The sequence below is a fragment of the Dermochelys coriacea genome, chromosome 5 (assembly GCF_009764565.3).
Source record: "Dermochelys coriacea isolate rDerCor1 chromosome 5, rDerCor1.pri.v4, whole genome shotgun sequence".
NCBI classification, from domain to species: domain Eukaryota; kingdom Metazoa; phylum Chordata; order Testudines; family Dermochelyidae; genus Dermochelys; species Dermochelys coriacea.
In genome coordinates this window covers 49895633-49915066 of record NC_050072.1, presented here as the reverse complement: position 1 = coordinate 49915066, position 19434 = coordinate 49895633, and the positions used below count along the sequence as shown (strand labels likewise).

General features: G+C 43.1%; 1 protein-coding gene across 7 annotated transcripts in view; it reads left to right on the top strand.

Moving 5' to 3' along the window:
• Positions 1–270: 270 nt before the first annotated feature.
• ARHGEF28 (Rho guanine nucleotide exchange factor 28) overlaps positions 271–19434 on the top strand; it is a 207629-nt gene continuing 188465 nt past the window's right edge. Inside the window, exons 1-3 of one of the 7 annotated variants that reach the window (XM_038403100.2) lie at positions 407–573; positions 14345–14445; positions 14851–14894. In XM_038403100.2, the coding sequence (XP_038259028.1) occupies positions 14382–14445; positions 14851–14894 (108 nt within the window). In that variant the 5' untranslated portion in view covers positions 407–573; positions 14345–14381. Of the gene's footprint in view, positions 574–14344; positions 14446–14850; positions 14895–19434 lie in introns of those variants that run through there. The other 6 variants (XM_038403098.2, XM_043514682.1, XM_038403099.2 and 3 more) reach the window with 6 other exon arrangements.

Genomic DNA, 19434 nt, shown 5'->3' with positions numbered 1-19434 from the left:
CCCTCCAGAGCGCAGGTGTGTGTGTGGGGGGGGGGGGTGGGGGGGAGAGGAAGGAACCTTTAAAAATGATCGCAAACCAGAAAGCAAACAAAGAATACTTAGATTGGGGCCCTTTTTAATAAATAAATAATAATGACAAAATCCCAGGATGCCTGGCAGCCTGACTCAGGAGTTTGAAACGTTTGGGGCCTGCCATGCTCCGCTGAGGGGTGCTCTAGAGGCAGCCGGGCCCTTTCCCGATGTCTCTGTCCCCCTAGCTGGGCAGCGGCCAAAGCTCCCCAGGACCAGGCAGCAGGGGCAGTGAGTGTCGGCCGCGGGAGAGGACTGAGCGCGTCCCTCCCCCCGCTCAGGCGCGGGGGAAAGGCGGCGGCGCTCACACGCAGCTGCAGGTCCACTGGGCTGTGCAGCGCCGGGCTCCTCCCCTCGGCAGCGGAGGCCGGCGGGCGCCGGTCTCTGGGCAGGGTAGGGCGCCTTCTCCATCAGCAGGTTTCCCGCCTCTCCTGCAAAGACGGGGCCCGCCTGAGGCGGGGGCAGCCCGGCCGCCCAGAGCGGGGCTGAGCCTCCCTCCCGCAGGTAAAGGTTGCAGCCTGGCGTTTGCGCGATGCCGGGGACCGGGCGTCCAGCTGTGGCCCTCGGTCAGGTGCCTTCGCCCGAGGCGGCTGGTCTCGCCTGTGCTACGGGTTCGCGTCCCAGGGCTGGTCAGTGCCCCCGCCCAGCCGCGCTGCTGCGTTGCGGGGCGAAGGGCTGGGGCGAGCCGCCCCTTGGGCCGTGTGACATGCAGGGTGCGGGGGTGTGTGTGTGGGACATGCGGGGGGGGGGGGACAGCGCTGACGCCACTAGTACTGGGGTCCCTGGAGGGGGTGGGAGGCTAAGGATGTGTTTGCCGGGGAAATCGCACGCCCGAGGGCGGGTCTGCTGCTGCTGAGCCCGTCGCCTCCCTTCCAAGGGCGGCTCCTGCTCGGGAGAGCTCGTGGGCCAGGTGTCTGTTCTAGCCTCTCTGTTTTTGTAGCGCGGGGTCCTAGGATATTAGAGACACAAAGCGGGCGAGGTAAGAGCTTGTCCTGGACCAACTTCTGTTGGGGAGAGAGACGAGCTTTGGAGCTACCCAGAGCTCTCCTGTAAGCCTGGCAAAGGTAATTCCAGTGTCCCAACTGAATGCCAGGTTGAACCAATAGAATATGCTAAACCAGGGGCAGTCCCTTATTGTTTGTCCAGGTCTAAATTTCTTGGTGAAAGTGTAGTGAAGGGCCAGACTCCAGAGACGGCAGTAATAATAATAAAAAATCAACAACGCTGATAAGTAAATAAAAATATTTCAGAGTCCATTCAAAAGCATCTGGTGGTCTGGATTTGGCCCGTGGTCCACCTATTGCCTACCCCTATGCTAAGCTAAGGGATGATTCAAGGCAAACTGGCCTATTAATACCATAGGACAAAAAAATCATAGGACAGAAAAGGGGCTTAGTGGCTTATAGATTGTTGTAATAAGCCATGAATCCAGTGTCTTTTTTAAGACTGTGATTTCCAGTGTCTAGCAAAGTTATGAATTTAAGCTCTGAGGCTGGTCTTATGAGTGTGCAGCTCTGACCGGGTTGTCATCGGGGCATCTGGTGAACCAGGTGCTGGCTTCCAGCTAACAAGTGGATTCCCAGAATGATTCTGGCTGGACTGACCCAGGGTCTGAAGAAAGCAGCAGTTATGCTCCTGATAATTTTTCCCCAAGTTTGAGCTAAGCACCAGCACTTTTGCTTGTTTTGACAGTATCTTAATTAACACTTGAGTAGCAGAAGGCAGAAATAATAAGCTAGGACTTTCAGCGAGTCACTTGCATTATAGCTGTATTGAAAAATGCTGATACTGGTACTTCTGAACTGGAGCAAAACATTGTTTCAGCTGAACAGCAACAACAACAAAGATGAACAGGAAAGCTAAAAGAAATAAAACTCTGAAAGAAAACAGGAACAGTTTATTTGAGACTCTGTTGGGAATGGTTTCTGCCATGCTCGCAGATATTTTATCAAATTGCCTCTGAGCTTCCAAACTCATTCCTGCACCGTAGAATTCTGTGAATTTTCACCCTGACCATTGATATGATACAAAGAGAGGCTTTAAAATAACTTTATTGATTTATTGCTGTTGATGTACTGAGCACTGTACAATGACAAAAATGAAGACTGTCCACCCCCCCCAAAGAATTTGCATTCTAATATGCAGACACATGGAAGACAGGATGTACTGGTAAATCTACGGGGGTGGGGATAATTGAGAGCCTTTTGTATTTTTTTTCATAATTATTATAAATTGACTTATTGTATGCTTTGCAGAAATAGGTTTTTAGGAGGAATTTGCATGAGAGAAGCTTGGCAAAATAGCATAGGGGACTGTGTTCAATAGTTTTCAGAGTAGTAGCCATGTTAGTCTGTATCCGCAAAAAGAAAAGGAGTACTTGTGGCACCTTAGAGACTAACAAATTTATTTGGGCATAAGCTTTCATGAGCTACATTGGATGCATGCAATGGAAAATTTTCCACTGCATGCATCCGATGAAGTGAGCTATAGCTCACGAAAGCTTAAGCTCAGATAAATTTGTTAGTCTCTAAGGTGCCACAAGTACTCCTTTTCTTTTTGTGTGGAATAGGATCAGATATGAGAATGGGTGTAGGAACAGGGCATTATGTCTGGTGTCGCTCTTGGAGGGAAAGAAAGGGACAATGTGGAAGGAGACAACATCTGCCATGTAGGATGAGAGAGCTGTGCCAAAGCCTTGAAGGTGAGGATGAGATATGTCAGCTTGGTGCAGTGTACAAAGGACCACCAGTGGAAGAATTTTAAAGGGCCATGTGTCAGTTTTCTACATAGACAAAGCGTTATCTTTGTCTTCGCAGAACTGTACACATTAGCAAGCCAAAAACAAAAATTAGAGACTGATATTTTCATAAATGTTTATACTAAAAATATATGTTTGGTTTTTTGGTTTTCTTCTTTCAGGGCAGTTTTTGTGTACTTGATGATAATTAAATTGATGAGCAGATCCTATGGTCTGGTATGTTTTAAAAATAAAAGATCAGGTAATCTCCTGGCCTTCTCAGTTAGGCAGAAAAGCTTGAGTTAAAGACTAGGTTTTGAAGCCCACAATCAGTTATTTAATATACAGCAATGTTCTCCCAATGATCTTAAAACTGCTGTCCTAATTCAGCCCAAAATCCTATTGTCTCCATTGTCTTTCCTTGTGGAGACTTCTGCATTGGATGCCAGGGACATTTCAGAAAACTATGGTTTAACTTTCTTTTAATCCAAATAGCAGTTTTTAAGTATGTGCTTCAGGGATGATAGGAAGGATGGTCTATGGCTAAGGCACTGGGCTGTTATTCAGAGATCTGGCTTCAGTTCCTACTTTTGCCACAGACTTCCTGTGTGGCCTTGGGTCAGTCACTTAATACTTCTGTGCCCTAATTTCCAATCTGTAAAATGGGATGATGATAATACTGTAGACTCTTTGGGGAATATACTCTTGCATAGTATGTGTTTGTACAATGCTTAGTAGAAAGGGGCTAGTAGGTGCTATTGTAATACTGATAATAAAAATGATACCTGTACTGCTAGGTTTCATCTTATCATAGTCAAAGGTTATGGTCAAATGATGAATTTCTGGAAATATAATTTACACTGAAAGACCCTTTATTCTAGCAGCACTAGTTGGTGATGACATGATACTGAACCCAGGTTGTTCAGCAGGCTCTTTAGGTTTATTAAAAATGCATTGAACTGTATTTTATTGGTCCAGTATGATTTATTATTATTACTATAGAGATGTAAGGCTTCCCAAGTCACCAGAATCACAGCCATGCTTCGTTGCTTTTACTTGCACAAGCAAGATTTTTGGAGAAACCTGCTGTATCTTGTGGCCTGGTGCCAGGTAAAATATAAAAGAAACATAAGACAAATCTTCTGTTGAGTGCCCAGCTTAGATCTGGGCTATGCATTGCACAGATATAGGGAAGGGGGTAGGGGGCTCAAGGGAGGAATTCTCCCTGTCCCCACCGGGAGCTGAGTCATTCCAGTGCAATGTATCAGATAGCCTCCATGGCCCCTTACGTAGCTGTGCTTGGTGGATGATGGGAGAACTTGCATGCTGCTGTGCAGGCAGCAACACAGAGCAGAGCTCCATGCTGTACACAGGGTGTACATGCTGATGCATCTGAAGTCCTTAAAAACACAGGAATTTTCCTATTGACTCTTCAGATCCTGCCTCAAAATCTCTCTTCAGCCTGGCACGTTATTAGTATAGTGAACATTAAACGTTAAAATCCTGGTCTCTGAGCAACTCCGTTTCCCCCACACCCATTCACTCTTCATGAATCGTTTCCATTTTCCAGCCAGCCATACCACTTCTACAGATGCTAGTTGAATGATATACTGCAGCCTGCATAGATGCCTTGTACTTGCATTTATAGACTGTAGTCAAATGTGATGAGGTCTGTGAAATTTTCATATACAAGACTCAAAATAGGTTACAAAACAGTTTAACAGTACTGAAGGGAGAAGTGCATCCAGCAATAATAGTTAGAAGGATAACTTAAAAGGCTCGGTCTCTGCACATAGCTCCTATTGATAGCATTTGGAGCTTCTCCATGGAGCAAGAGCAACACATAAGTTTCGGGTTATATCCGCATCACCCAGACGCTTGCACTCATTGTGGAAGTTATATTAACATTCACTGTGCCAAGGTGGGTGAGAGAACCTTCACTACATTTCTAGAACCTAGATATTTTTAGACAACAGAAAAGATGATTTCTTATTCCATTTATCAACTAATGGGTGACTCCCTTCGTTGATATAAAAGTAAGAGGTCACACAACTCTTTTTGCCTGCTTAGGTGATGCCGGTGTCTAAGAAAAAATTGAGGAAAGAGACCATTTTATGAGGAGTGTGTGGTGTGTATGGTAGAAATTGATCTATTTTACTAGTGCCTTATCTAGAGGTTGGGAAATGCTATTGTACATCAAAAAGCAAATTCACTTTTGTTGCATTAAGATCATTTGAGCTGAGCTGGATAGTTTAGAAAACTATGGACCCAGTTTTCAGAAGTGGCTGCCTAAAATGCAGATTCCTCATAATCATTTGTATGCATATATGAACACTTAGGTGGACAGTTAATCATTACGTGCACCCAGGAACCCATTTGCAAATGGGATAGGATTTGCATATGCATTTCAGATCTACATTTGACAATGTCTGTCTGTCTATACCCAAACATTTAATTTATAGGGTAACTTTGTAATGAAAACAGTATTTAGTATACTTGTAAATCATTTCACATATATTGCTACAACCACAGCTTTTCATGCATCTAAACTTCCTTATCTACTGATTGTGTTTTACTCCTTTTGGTTCTGAATGGCTTTTCTGAGCATCTTGACACTTTTCTGATAGTTTCAATTTTTTCTTCAAAGTTGTTCATTGATAACTTTAAAAATATATATTGATTTTTAACTTACTACAGACTCGTTGATCCATATGATCACTTACAGTCTGAGTATCATTAAGATGGATACTGAGAGCCATAAACCAGGGGATCTCAAACTTTATAAGGGGGTGGGGCCTCAATCTTAGGCCTGCTGTGTGAAAGGGGTCACCAATTCAAAAGTTTGAGAACCACTGCCATAAACAACAAGCTGAATTGTATTTATGATCAGAAAGAGACAATTTAAAAATAATGCCATCTTACCCAACAAAATCTGCTCCCTACGACACTGAGTCATATCTGATGACTTTACTGACAAAAATGTTACTGTTACTTACTCTTCAATTGCTCCTTAATTGCTCTGCTATGGCTAACATGGCCATGGGAGAGTGAGCAGAAATCCGTTCTGCCTCATACATCATTAACATAATTGTTTAAGCAAGTTTAAATTGCAGAAATGTTACTACTAATGATGGCGGTGTGAATAAAACAACCACACCTTGATTCTTAGAGCTCAGGTTGGATTTGCATTGCTGGCAGTTGAGGGGTAGGGGGAGGAGGAAATTTCCATAGCGGTGCCACATTTTAAGGAAGATAGCAGGTAGAGTTGTAGATTAGTCTGCTACAGTCCAGGACTGAATATATGTCCTTTGTGAGCCTTTGTACATGTATAGCTCATGCTAAGGAGGAATGGCTTTTCCTCCAACACTTCTTGTGGAACTTTCAAAGTTTGCAGAGCTCATGAGCTCCCCATTGGGAGAGGGAGGAGCAAAGGGAACCTTCATGTGTCATCCTTAAGAAATTAGTTCTGCAAGAGGGGGAAGAGAAGGGGAGGGTGACTGCTGGAAGAGCTTGTGGATTTTGAAAATCCTGAGGGAGTTTCCTAGCAAAACCCCTCCCCCCCATCCTGCAGTTAAAATTGAAAGCATGTATCGCTTTAGCTCAGGGGTTCTCAAACTTCGTTGCACTGTGACACACTGCATGGTTAATGCATGTCCCAGGTGGGGGAAACCAAAGTTGAAGCCTGAATCCTATCACACTGGGCGGGGTGGATGAAGCCCATGGGCTTCATCCCTGGGTGCGGGGACTGTAGCCTGAGCCCTGCTGCCCAGGGCTAAAGCTGAAGCCTGAGCCCCGCCACCCAGGACTGAAGTGAAAGTATGCAGATATATAGCTAAAGTCACCCAAACACTTTAAATCTGTTCCATAGGGTCAGCCTCAGAACAAGACAGAATGCTGAGACAACTTTATGTCAACATAGATGTATTTCAGCAATTCCTAATTTAGACAAATAGCATACTCAGAGCAGCCTTTTCCCACTGCTCAAAAAGGCAGATGAACTGCTTATTACAGAAGTGTGATGAGACACACAGCTAGTATAGCTTGGTAGAGAAACCTCCTAAACTTTATTCATGAAGTTAGAGCACTTATGTGGAAAAGTCAAAGGTTGAAGAGGTGATGAACCATCACATTTAGTATTGGATTATATGTTTGAACACAGTTAGAAAAGCATTGCTCTAAGATTCACTTATTCAGTATTCTTACCAGTGAACAGTACAAGGGCAGAGTTTTTATGACATCTCCTACCTATGATTGTGAGCTTTGTGGAACTCTTATGAAAAATGATGAAGAAAGAAACATTGGTTTTAATGATGGTACAAAATTATTGCCCCAGTACAATGGCTTCTTTAGTATTTAAAATATCTTCATCAATTGTGTTAGCAAAAAACACTCTTAAAAAGTAACACAGCTTCCAAAACTGGTACTAAAGGAGCATTTTTATTTTGGCTCTTTAAATATTTTCTCTGCAATGCAACACAAAATAGTGGGGGCTTTAACTAATGAAAACACTAGTATTTTAACTGAGCAGTGAATTGGGTGATAATCTTCAGGAAGATAAGTGATCTTTTATTTTAGTCCCAAATAAGATGAGAAGTGTGTTTCTCTTGTTGATATGAACGGTGTTGTAAAAGAAATTTTAGTTAAGTTTCTCAAGTTCTCTTGATTTCAAGAGCAGACTAGTGAGGTGATCAAGACCTATGCAAGCTGCTTCATTATACATTTATAGGTAAGGGATTATTTTACTTCTCACTTTGAATAATATTGGAATGAAGTAAATGACTGCAAGGCTGGTAGCTGTTCCCCACTCCCTCCCCAGTTCATGCTGTGCATCCTCATCAGAATTAGAAGACTGATTTGAAAAAACTTCTTTATAATGGTACAAATCCATGCATTTTGGAATTAAGTAGTCATCATGTTCTTGCTTCAACTGGCTACTTTTTTTCTGCCACTGAATTATTTTAAGATCTTTTAGTTTTGGTCCACGGCAAGAAGCTGTGCATAAAAGTACATTCTGTACTTACTAAGATTTGATCTCTGTGCAGTGTGTCCTGACAATCAGGAAACAATGATAGTGCCTTTTGGTATATAATGTATTGTGGTTCAGTTGCCACATATGTTGCAATAAAACAGTTCTGGCCAGCAGTATTTTATTGGAAATCTCTGGTTTTATAAGCACCACTCAGAATCTCATAATTTTGTATAAGGGGCAGTAAGGGTATCGTGGGGGTTGTATGTCCGCAGTGGAAGTATTTTCTTGCCTGCTAATGACCTTTACATGGGCCACTATTGTTAAAATACAAAGACTCCTTTTGTTTCATGTTGCTCTGTATAGCAAAGTGAGACTCACTGGCACATCGCCTCCTGCTGGTGATCTTGAGAATTAGCTGTTTTCCAGCATATGGAGCTCCCTCTGCATGCCAGTGTCTTGCCTGCTGCTGGCTCTGTGTCCCTCCCAGACCCCGGTGCCCTTTATGTCGGGGTTCTGCCGCTGCAGTACCCCCACACTGTGGGTCTCTCCTCCCCAGAGAACCCCCAACCCTCTAAACCCACCTTGTCTCAGTGGCTACTGTCATCTAGCCCCCCGCTCACTGGGGCAGACTGAAGTCTGTAATGGCCGCTTATCATTGGCAAGGGGTTAGGACCTGCTGCCTTTGCCTATTTCCCAGGCTGTATCTCTGCAGCCCCAGTACCTCTGTAGGCCTTCAACAAGGCCTGCAGCCTGGGGTTTTACCAGGCTGGAGCTCCCCAGCACTACTCCAGTTCAGTTACCTTCCTCTCAGGCAGCTTGCCCTTCTCCCTCCAGGGCTGGAGAGGGACTCTTTTAGCTCCTAGCCCTCTTATAAGGGACAGCTGGGCCCTGATTGAGCTGGCCACAGCTGTGGCTGCTTCCCCAATCAGCCTAGCTTGGATGCTTTTAACCCCCGCCTATCAGAGTGGGGCAGTTGCCCCACTACACACTCAATCTATCAAAAATCAAATTTGGGGTGCTGGCCTCTAAAATAATAGTTGGACTTGTATTCCTCAAAGTGTTTTACAAACATGTATTAAAGTATGGGGCATCACAATCATGGAAATGAGATATACATTCCAAGGTACTCATGGCTTTTAACTGCAGGTGTATTTTCACAGGTCAGCATTTTGATTTTGGTAATTTACACTATAAATTATGGGATGACAATAGATCTGTGTGGTACAGAGGTGTTGGACCATTATGTAAAAAGGAACATGTAAATGTCTCTACACACATAACTTTGTATTCTATATACAGTTTAAAAGACAATAAATTAAATTCATATTTCTATCTTTTGTACTATACTTTATTCTGAAAGGCTTACACACACTAAATGATGAATGCTCCAATACTGATTCTGAATCTGATCTAGGCAGTCAAACTGCTTACCTGTGTGGAGCCCCAAGTTTAATGGTGCAGCAGTTTGCCTCTCCTGGATCACAGTGCAGGACTTCATTTTTGGGGAAGGCAAGGCTCAAATACTGAGTTGCAGGCCAACTTGTGGGATCAGGGCCTTTGACTTTGGGTCAGAAAATATATCCTTCTCCTTCTAGAAAGCATCTAACACACAGTAGGTGCTGCTGCAATCCAAATAAGATTCAGAAAATTCTCCTTGAAAAAACACGATTAATAAAGTAATGTCCGATGATCACCTTGTCAAGCACGATAAAAGGCATTATTACTGGAATTTCTCCTGTGTACTTTCCATTATCTAATTTCTCTACTATGTACAAACTGAAAAGGTTTGATAACAGAAACCTTTTCCATTAACATGTTCTCCGCATGACACACTTCCATTCACATTTTCTAGTGACAGATTTCCTTCCTGGGTCCCTTATTAAAGGTACCTCCGGTATTTGGAAAAAACACAGTTTTAAAAACTAAAAGCAGTGGTGTATTAAGAAAAAAAAAGAAACTGAAATATAATTTAAGATTCTTGTAAAGTGAATAGGTAAAAATTGTTAAAATATATCTTAACTATGATAAAAGTAATAAACATTCTTAACCATCTCAAGTAGGTTAGGACACAAAAAATTCAATTTCCACTGGGGAAAGTGGCAAACTAGACATTTTCAAAACTCTTTTTGGGTAAATTCTATTCTTTTAAACTTTGGGGATAATCACTGATAGAATTTACCTACAACAGTTCTTAAATTCACAGATTTCCCATTTGCTCCAGTGGTAAGATAGTGTAAATTGATGTACTTGGTGCAGATTTTCTTAGATAAAGCATAGATATTCAACTATACTGGACAACAAGCCTGTGCCTTGGACTTCTCCAAATTATGGCACATAATCATGCACATTTTTTGTCAAGTTCACTACTGAATTGACTCAAATTTGTGTATAATGAGGAAAGATCTGATTTACCGGCTGATCCTGCCACTATTGAAGTTAATGGGAGTTTGACTTCAGTGGGAGAAGGCTGAAATTGGAAATGGTGTTTTTTTTAGGTCCAAATCCTTCTCAATTTTCTCTCCCATCACCCAGATTGACCCCTGACACAGGGGAACTCATGTAGTTCCACTATGTGGAGAGATGTGTGTATACCAGGAAACTGCATGGGGTCTGCACTTGTGCTCAGTGTAGCTACTGCCTAGTGCCTCTCAGTGCAATTGTGCAGTTGGTCTGTGGTGGCAGTTTGGCTTGGCATTGGAGAATCTGCTGCTTCATGAATCCTCCAGAGATGGTGGGTGATGTGGTGTCAGGACCCTGGAAATCTCCTCCATTCCTTAGGCTGTAGTAGTGACTACAGAGCAACTTTGTTCTGATTCCATGGCCACGGTGTGAGGATTTCTTCTGTAGTCACAGAATGATAGAAATGCAGGGCTGGAAAGGACCACAGGAGGTCGTCTAGTCCATCCTGCCATACTGAGGCAAGATGAGGTACACATCAACCATCCCTGAAAGGTGGTTTGTCTAGCTTGTTCCTAAAACTTCCAGTGGTGGGAATTCCACAGCCTCCCTAGGTGAACTGTCCAGAGCTTAATAGTCTTATAGATAGACATTTTTTCCCTAGTATCTAACCTGAATCTCCCTTCCTGCAAACTAAGCTGATTACTTCTTAACCTACCTTTAAGTGGACAGGGAGAACAATTGATTACCACTCCCTATGTAACAGACCTCAACATATTTGAAGACTTCTATCATGTCTCCCTTCAGCCTTCTCTTCTATAGACTACAAGTGCCTAATTCTTTCAACCTTTCCTCATATGTCATGTTTTCCAAACTTTTTATCATTTTTGTTGCTCTCCTTTGAACTCTTTAATTTGTTTATATCTTTCTTACACTGTGGTGCCTGAAACTGGACACAATACTCCAGCTGAGGCTTCACCAGTGATGAATAGAATGGAACAATTATCTTCCATGTCTTGTAGGCCAGGGTTTCTCAACCTTTTTATTTCTGAGCTCCTCCCCCGTACAACATGTTATAAAACCTCCATGGGCCACTTGTGCCACAACAACTGTTTTTCTGCATATAAAAGACAGGGCCAGCATTAAGGGGCACCAAGCATGGTAATTGCCTGGCGCCCCATGACACAGAGGCCCCCATGAAATTACATTGCTCAGACTTTGGCTTCAGCCCTGGGTGACGTGACTCGGGGCCCTGGGCTTCAGTCCCATGTGGTGGGGCTTTGGCTGTTTACTCTGGACCCCAGCGAATCTAATGCTGGCCCTGCTTGACAGACCCCCTGAAATCTGCTCATGGCCCCCCAGGTGCCCTGGATGCCTGGTTGAGAACCCTGTTGTAGACAACACTTTTGCTAACATATCTCAGAATGACATTTGCCTTTTTTGCAGGGGCATCAAGTTGTTGGCTCATATTCAATTTGTGATTTGCTATAACCCCCAGTTCCTTTTCGGTAGTACTACTGCCTAGCTAGTTATTTCCAATTTTGTAGCTGTGCACTTGATTTTTTTCCTTCCTAAATATAGTGCTTTGCATTTGTTTTTAGTGAATTTCAGTGATTTCCAGCAGCCAAGTGAGTGACTTGGGCTTAGCACTGGGCGGAAGACTAAGATCACTTGTGTGGAACTTTTTCTAAACAACAACTGCCATCAGAACAAATGTGAAAAAACCAGCAAAGCAGAACGGTTTGCTTAGAACGTTATTATTATATATGTTGATGTTAACAAGTTCCTATGCAGGAAGTGAAAAGAGGATCAATTAAGTGCCCTTTTGTTTCTAAGAAACACCATTAAAAGTTGGTGATTATAAAGTTTGTTTATAGACAATCACAAATATGTTTTAAACCAGTACAGCCAGCATTCTACACCACGTGTAACATTTTCATAAGGCCAGGCAGTTTGCAGGTTATGGGTATTTATTAGAAGAATATAAAAATACTAATAGAATTGTCTGCTTGAGAAATTGATCTTTTGTGTAAATAAATTTAAAATTTAGATATTATTGAATTCTACGAGTTTGTTCTTGTTAACTCAGTGACACATTAGGGGTTCGATAAAAATTGTTTGTATTTTTGATCTTCATATGGGTATACATCTCATGTGAGCAAGATCATAGGTCAAATTCAAGGCCTCATTGGAAATGTAATAGCTTCTTAGTATGTTAATTGTGATTTACATTTTTGAAGTGCTATACAAATGATCATTAACCAATTAATCCTAATAACTGGAAGGCTAGGTTAGTAAACATCATTTATTAGGGGAAATTGCCGTTCAAATGACCTACTGTATTTATTTTATTTATTGTCTCTGTGGTATCAACATTATGCTAGACACTTTATGTGTGGATATGAAGAGAAGATCCCTGTCCTGAAGAGCCTATGATCTAAATAGCATATAAATAAAGCACGAGGAAATGTGTGTGCTAGGTCCATGTTTAAAGTGAATTTTATTTATTGTGTGTGCTGTATACATGGTATGAACTTCACTTCCTAATAAATTGAGTTGTACAAGTCTGACCATTTGCACGACCATAATCCCCAAATTAGGTACTAAATTATGCCTCCCCTTGCATAAGTGCACTGGAATAGGAAGAGGACATAGGGAGCCCTGCCTTTCCCATCCCCCTGTGCACTCATGCAGAACGAGAGAGGGTTGGTATATATCTCTTGGAATTATATCTATTGTGTGACCATAATTAGATGCATGTTTTGTTTTATTGAGATGCTACTGCGATTTATGTGAGGGTCAGTGTTCATATTGTTAAAGGGGTTGTGTGGGTTTAAGTCTGATGGTCCGTGGACTCCTTTATGTACATGGACAATTAGAGATTAATAGATTCTCCAAAAAATAGAAGAGAAACATTGTGGAGATTCTGTTAGCTGGCATGTTGCCACTCAAAAGCAGATGTGACATGCCTTTCATTTCATTGTCATGCATGACACCAAATGATGCAGTTCCTGCTGACTTGTTTATAAATATAACGTGTTGGTGGCAATAACTGTGGCTTGATGAGAGATCCAAGATAGGAGGTAATGGGCTTCATCCTTTCTGAAATATGACACTTTTTTGGAAAACCAGTGTATTTGATAATTCCTCAAGGAACAGCTTTTTGGGTTACCTTTCATAACCCTCTTTAGTCTGCACAAACACGAGTGTGCTTCAGATGTTAATCTCAGTTTGGGTCGGATTCAGGGCTGGCTGCAGAAAAACTAAAGAACCTTGTCTGTGCTTGGCAGTCAGAACAAGGCACCTTGAAACCAACTTCCTCCTCCTGACCCTCCTCCCCAACAAAACAAAACAAGATTCTATCTGAATGTAGCTATTGACTAAATATTGACTTCATTTGACTGCTGTTTGGGAGGGGTTAGCAGGCAATGCCTGACCTTTTAATCCAGATGTTGGTTTCAGAATGAGTACGAAATAGGGGGAGATCTACAAAGCTTATGGTGTGAAAGACTGGCCTTGGTTTGACATTTGTGCTCAATGTTCTTGCAAAGGATTTTGCCTTTTTTGTCAAAATTGTGTGAAAATCAAAACCTAGCAGCATGTCCAGTTTTGCTTGTGTGCATATGAAAAGATGGGCTGTATGAGACTAGTATAAATAAACCATTTGCTAAAGAAGTTTTTTTGTTCATGGTGGAAACTCTGTAAGTAAATTTTGCAGTATGTAAAAGGGGAAACATTCCAATTATATCTGACTCATAGCAGGCTATGCATATGCGTGAGCAGGCTATGCACAACATAATCATATTATTACTGGAAAGGGTTCAACTTTAACAGCACAGCCACATCTGAGTTGAGACAGCCTCCTTTTAGGACAGGCTTTCTTTTCTCTGTTTCGGTGAGTTGAGGAAGAGGATTTGTAAGTATGTTTGTCCGCCTGGGCTTTCTAAAGGCTTGGTTGCTTCCAGTTTGATTTTTTTTTTTCTAATTTTTAAAAAAATGTTAAATTTAGGGAATGGTCTCTGTGCGTGCATTGGAAAAGGAAATCAAAATATAATACTAGAAATCAGTGTTATCTTGACTATATCAAAATAGTAATAATTGAAATTGATCATCTTAAATGCATTTGTTAAATTACTCTAAGCAGTTGCTTGTCACTTTACGTGCTTTTTTAGGTAACCAATGACGCACTGAAGCCTGTGGGGTTCTTAAATGAAGGAGTTAAAAAAAACACACCCAAAAACCAGACACTTGATTTATGGTGTTAAATACAAGGGTAGGTGCAACTACATCCCTGGATCAAATTTACAATTCCTTTCTCTGCCTCTGATATACTCAACATGTTTTAATACTTCACTTATTGTCAATATTAACATCTTGGTGGCTGGACTCAGAAATGTTTACTGACCTGTTTTGTTTAGTTTACTGTGTATAGTATTGAAAAAAATGCACAGCATATTAACTAGAAACGACCCCTCCTCCAGAAATACACATGCATTTCTTTCTCCCATGAGGTAAGAAACTGGAGAAGAACTGCACATTTGATAAAGTTAGTCTTGTAATGTCCTCATTCTGGAGGATATTCAGACACCATGGTGATTGGTGTGCTATAAGAACCTGAATAGTATCAGTGCCCCATGATTTAGCGTGTGATAATTACTCTGGTTTATTCTGTTTGTAGATGCTGTAACAATGAAGCTGAGCTGCACTGAAGTACCTCTTTATGTAAGTTCTACAACATTAGGCTTTTGCCCTAAGAGGCTCTTTCTTTTGGATAACAGCTTATTCAAGGCAGAATGAATGAAACAGAAAGCTGTTCTCTGGTTGACTGAGACTTTAGGCCACTGAATGTTGCTGTCTAATTCAGGCATTTCTGGGGATAATGCTCTTTGAATATTATGGCTCCCATTGCTGAAGTCAGTTTAAAATTCCCTTCATGGTCATTATTTTAGATTTTCTTAATTTCAGTACTTAGAAACATAGATAATACTTAGAGAGGGAAACCAGCTACTCCATAGTTTAAAGTTATTTTATCAGCCATTTAAACAAAACAGAATCTAAGGCATATCTAACTACATTGCTTATTAACTTTTTACAGGAGTTCTGACCTGCATTCCTGCTCTGGTTCTGGCAAAAGTATCACACAGAGAACCCTTTGTTCCCCCCCCCCCCCCTCCAGCTTTGAAAGTATCTTGTCTTCTCATTGGTCATTTTGGTCAGGTGCCAGCGAGGTTATCTTAACTTCTTAACCCTTTACAGGTGAAAGGTTTTTCCTCTGGCAGGAGGGATTTAAAGGTGTTTACCCTTCCCTTTATATTTATGACACGCCCCCCCAAATCACAGATAGGGTGAAATGCTGTCTGTGATTTCTTCCTGGAGCTCTAGGAGAAAACAGAGTTAATAAGACACATGCACCTCTAAATATACTACCAAGTATATAAAGACTAACAATATTTTTCATATCTCAAGGATGATTTTAACCAGTTGATTCTGGGAAACTTTCATGGGAGAGTGCATCAGCCACTTTGTTAGAAGCTCCTGAGATGTGTTGTATGTCTAAATCAAAATCTTGGAGAGCTAAACTTCACCGAATAAGTTTTTTGTTATTTCCCGTGGCGGTATGAAGCTACTGTAGTTCAGCATGGTCGGTTTGCAGGTGGAAAAGCCATCCCCAAACATATTGGCGTAGCTTTTCCGGAGCATAGACAATGGCGTAACATTCTTTTTCACTGACTGACAAGTTGCTTTCCCTCTCAGACAGCTTCTTGCTGAGAAACACTCCAGGGTGGAATTCTTGATCCAGTCCTTCCTGCATTAAAACTGCTCCCACACCATGCTTGGACGCATCTGTGGTTACTAGGAACGGTTTGTCAAAGTCTGGGGCCCTTAGCACAGGATCAGACATGAGTGTCGCTTTAAGCTAGTTAAAGGCCTTCTGGCATTCTTGGGTCCACTGAACGGCATTTGGCTGTTTCTTTTTGGTTAGGTCTGTCAGTGGGGTGGCGATTTGGCTGTATTGCTGGACAAATCACCTGTATTATCCAGCCAAGCCTAAGAAGGATTGGACCTGTTTCTTTGCCTTTGGGATAGGCCACTTTTGGATAGCATCCACTTTGGCCTGTAGGGGGTTGATAGTTCCTTGACCCACTTGGTGTCCAAGGTAAGTCAGTCTGTTTAGGCCTATTTGACACTTAGCCTTAACAGTTAGTCCAGCATTCCTTATGCGCTCGAAGACTTTTTGTAGATGTTCCAGGTGTTCTGCCCAGGAATCCAAAAATATGGCCACATCGTCAAGGTAGGCGACTGCATATTCTCCTAATCCCATTAGGAGACCATCTACAAGTCTTTGGAAGATGGTGGGTGCATTCCGCAGCCCGAAAGGGAGTACGTTAAATTCATACAGCCTGACATGTGGTGAAGGCTGACCTTTCCTTGACGGATTCATCTAGCGGTACCTGCCAGTACCCCTTGGTTAAGTAGAGATGAGGTGGAGATGAACTGGGCCCGTCCCAGTTTCTCTAATAGTTAATTTGTCCATGGCATTGGATAGTTGTCTGGGCAAGTTACAGCATTTAGCTTATGGTAGTCCACGCAAAAACATATCTCCCCATCTGGTTTGGGAACTAGAACCAGTGGAGATGCCCATGCACCACCAGAGGGGAGGATTACCCCCAACTGTAGCATATCCTGGATCTCCCATTCTATAGCAGTTTTAGCTTGAGGAGACACCTGGTAATGTTGGACTTTAATTGGGTGAGCATTACCTGTGTCAATGGAGTGGTATGCCCATTTTGTCAGTCCTTGGTTGGCTGAGAACGTCGGCATGTAGCTAGTGCACAGCTCCTTGATTTGCTGTCACTGCATATGCCCAAGAGTTATGGAGAGGTTCACCTCTTCCATGCCACTAGCACTTTTCCCTTTGTAGTAGAGACCTTCAGGTCACTCAGTGTCATCTCCTCCCTGGGCTGTAAACTGACAAACCTTTAATTCTCTAGAATAAAAGGGCTTTAGAGAATTAATATGGTACACCTTAGGCTTTCGGTTGGAGGTGGGGAATGCTATGAGATAATTAACAGCTCCCAGGCGCCCTTGGACCGTGAATGGCCCTTCCCACGACGCTTCCATTTTATGGACCTGGAGCGCCTTTAAGACCATGACTTGGTCTCCTACTTTGAAGGAACTCTCTCTGGCATGTTTATCATACCAGGCTTTTTTCTCTTTTTGAGCATCCTGTAGGTTTTCTTTAGCAAGGGCTAAAGAGGTTCAGAGGGTGTTTTGAAGGTTGGTTACAAAGTCCATAAAGTTAGTTCCTGGAGAAGGTGTAAACCCCTCCCATTGTTGCTTCACCAGCTGTAATGGCCCCTTAGCCTTGTGGCTATATACAAGTTCAAATGGTGAAAAGCCTAAACGGGGATGTGCTACAACTCTGTAGGCAAAGAGCAACTGCTGCAACACTAGGTCCCAATAATTGGAGTGCTCATTTACAAATTTACATATCATGGCCCCCTAAGTTCCATTAAACTTCTCCACCATGCCATTTGTTTGATGATGGTAAGGGGTGGCAACCAAGTGATTCACCCCATGAGCTTCCCAAAGGCTTTCCATAGTTCCTGCCAGGAAATTAGTTCCTGCATCTGTGAGGATGTCGGCAGGCCAATCTACCCTGGCAAAAATGTCTGCTAGTGCCTGGCACACACTTTTCGCCCTGGTGTTGCTTAGAGCTACTGCTTCCGGCCATCGGGTGGCAAAATTCATGAAAGTCAGTCTGTACTGCTTTCCTCTGGGTGTCTTTTTCTGAAAAGGACCCAGAATATCCACAGCTACTCGCTGAAATGGAACTTCAATGATGGGGAGTGGCTGGAGAGGGGCTTTGACCTGGTCTTGGGGTTTTCCCACTCTTTGGCATACCTCACAAGACCGGACATAGGTAGAAATATCCTTGCCCATTCATTTCCAGTGGAATGACCTCCCCAAACGGTCTTTGGTCCTGTTCACCCCAGCATGGCCACTAGGATGAGCATGGGCTAAGATCAAGAGCTTGACCTAGTACTTAGTTGGAACTACCAACTGTCTCTGAGGATGCCAGTCTTCCTGGTGTCCACCAGAAAGAGTGTCCTTGTATAAAAGTCCTCCTTCTACAACAAACCTGAATCGATTAGAAGAGCTGAGAGGTGGGTTGCTCTGTGCCACTCTCCAAGCTCTCTGGAGGCTTTCATCTACTTCCTGTTTGGTCTGGAACTGTTCCCTTGATGCTGGAGACATCAGTTCCTCATTGGATTGTGGACCTAGGCTTGGTCCCTCTGGAAGCGATGTAGGGGATGGGGCTGTTTCTGTTGACTTTGAACCGCTCTCCACTGGTGCACTATGTTGGGGTTCAGGCTCCGGCTGAGCCTCTTGTGTAGGGTTATTGGCTGCTGCCGGTTCAGGTTCGGTGGGGCCCTCTGGTGTTGGGGTTGCAAGTACTGGATTCAGTGCTGGCAATGGGTCTGGTGCTGGTTGTTCCGCCGGTTCTGGTTCTGGGACTGACTCTGTCTGGATTTCTGGGACTGGATCCACTATTGCTGTTGCAGACATTGGCCTAGTGTCCGGGTCCATCACCTGTGACCGGGTCCTGGTAGAAGTTTCCGCAACAGAGCTAGGTGTGACGGCTTGCTTAGCCTGGCTGCAGGTGACCATTCCCACCCTCTTGGCTATCTTCACATGATTAGCCAAGTCTTCCCCCAACAGCATGGGGATGGGATAATCATCATAGACTGCAAAAGTCCATGTTCCTGACCAGTCCTTGTACTGGACAGGTAACTTAGCTGTAGGCAAATTGAAAGAGTGGGACTTGAAGGGTTGAATTGTCACTTGGATCTCTGGTCGATTTAAATTGGGGTCCACTAAGGAAGCATGTATAGCCGATACTTGTGCTTCGGTGTCCCTCCACGCGGTGACCTTCTTCCCGCCCACACTCACAGTTTCCCTCCTCTCTGAGGGTATCTGGGAGGTATCTGGTTCTGAGGACCTCTGGTGTGATTCTGGTGCAATGAACTGTAATCTGTTGGGGTTCTTGGGGCAGTTGGCCTTTACATGCCCCGGCTCGTTACATTTAAAACATCGTCCAGATGATGGGTCACTGGGGTGAGGTGGGTTGCTGGAGAATGGTGTGGTAGGACGATAAGGGTGTCTGGAGTATTCCTTGGTGTGTAGTTGGAGCCTTGGGCTGCCCCCAGTAGTAGGGTATGGTCTGAGGGTGTCCCTTCTGGTATCCGCTCCAACTGTG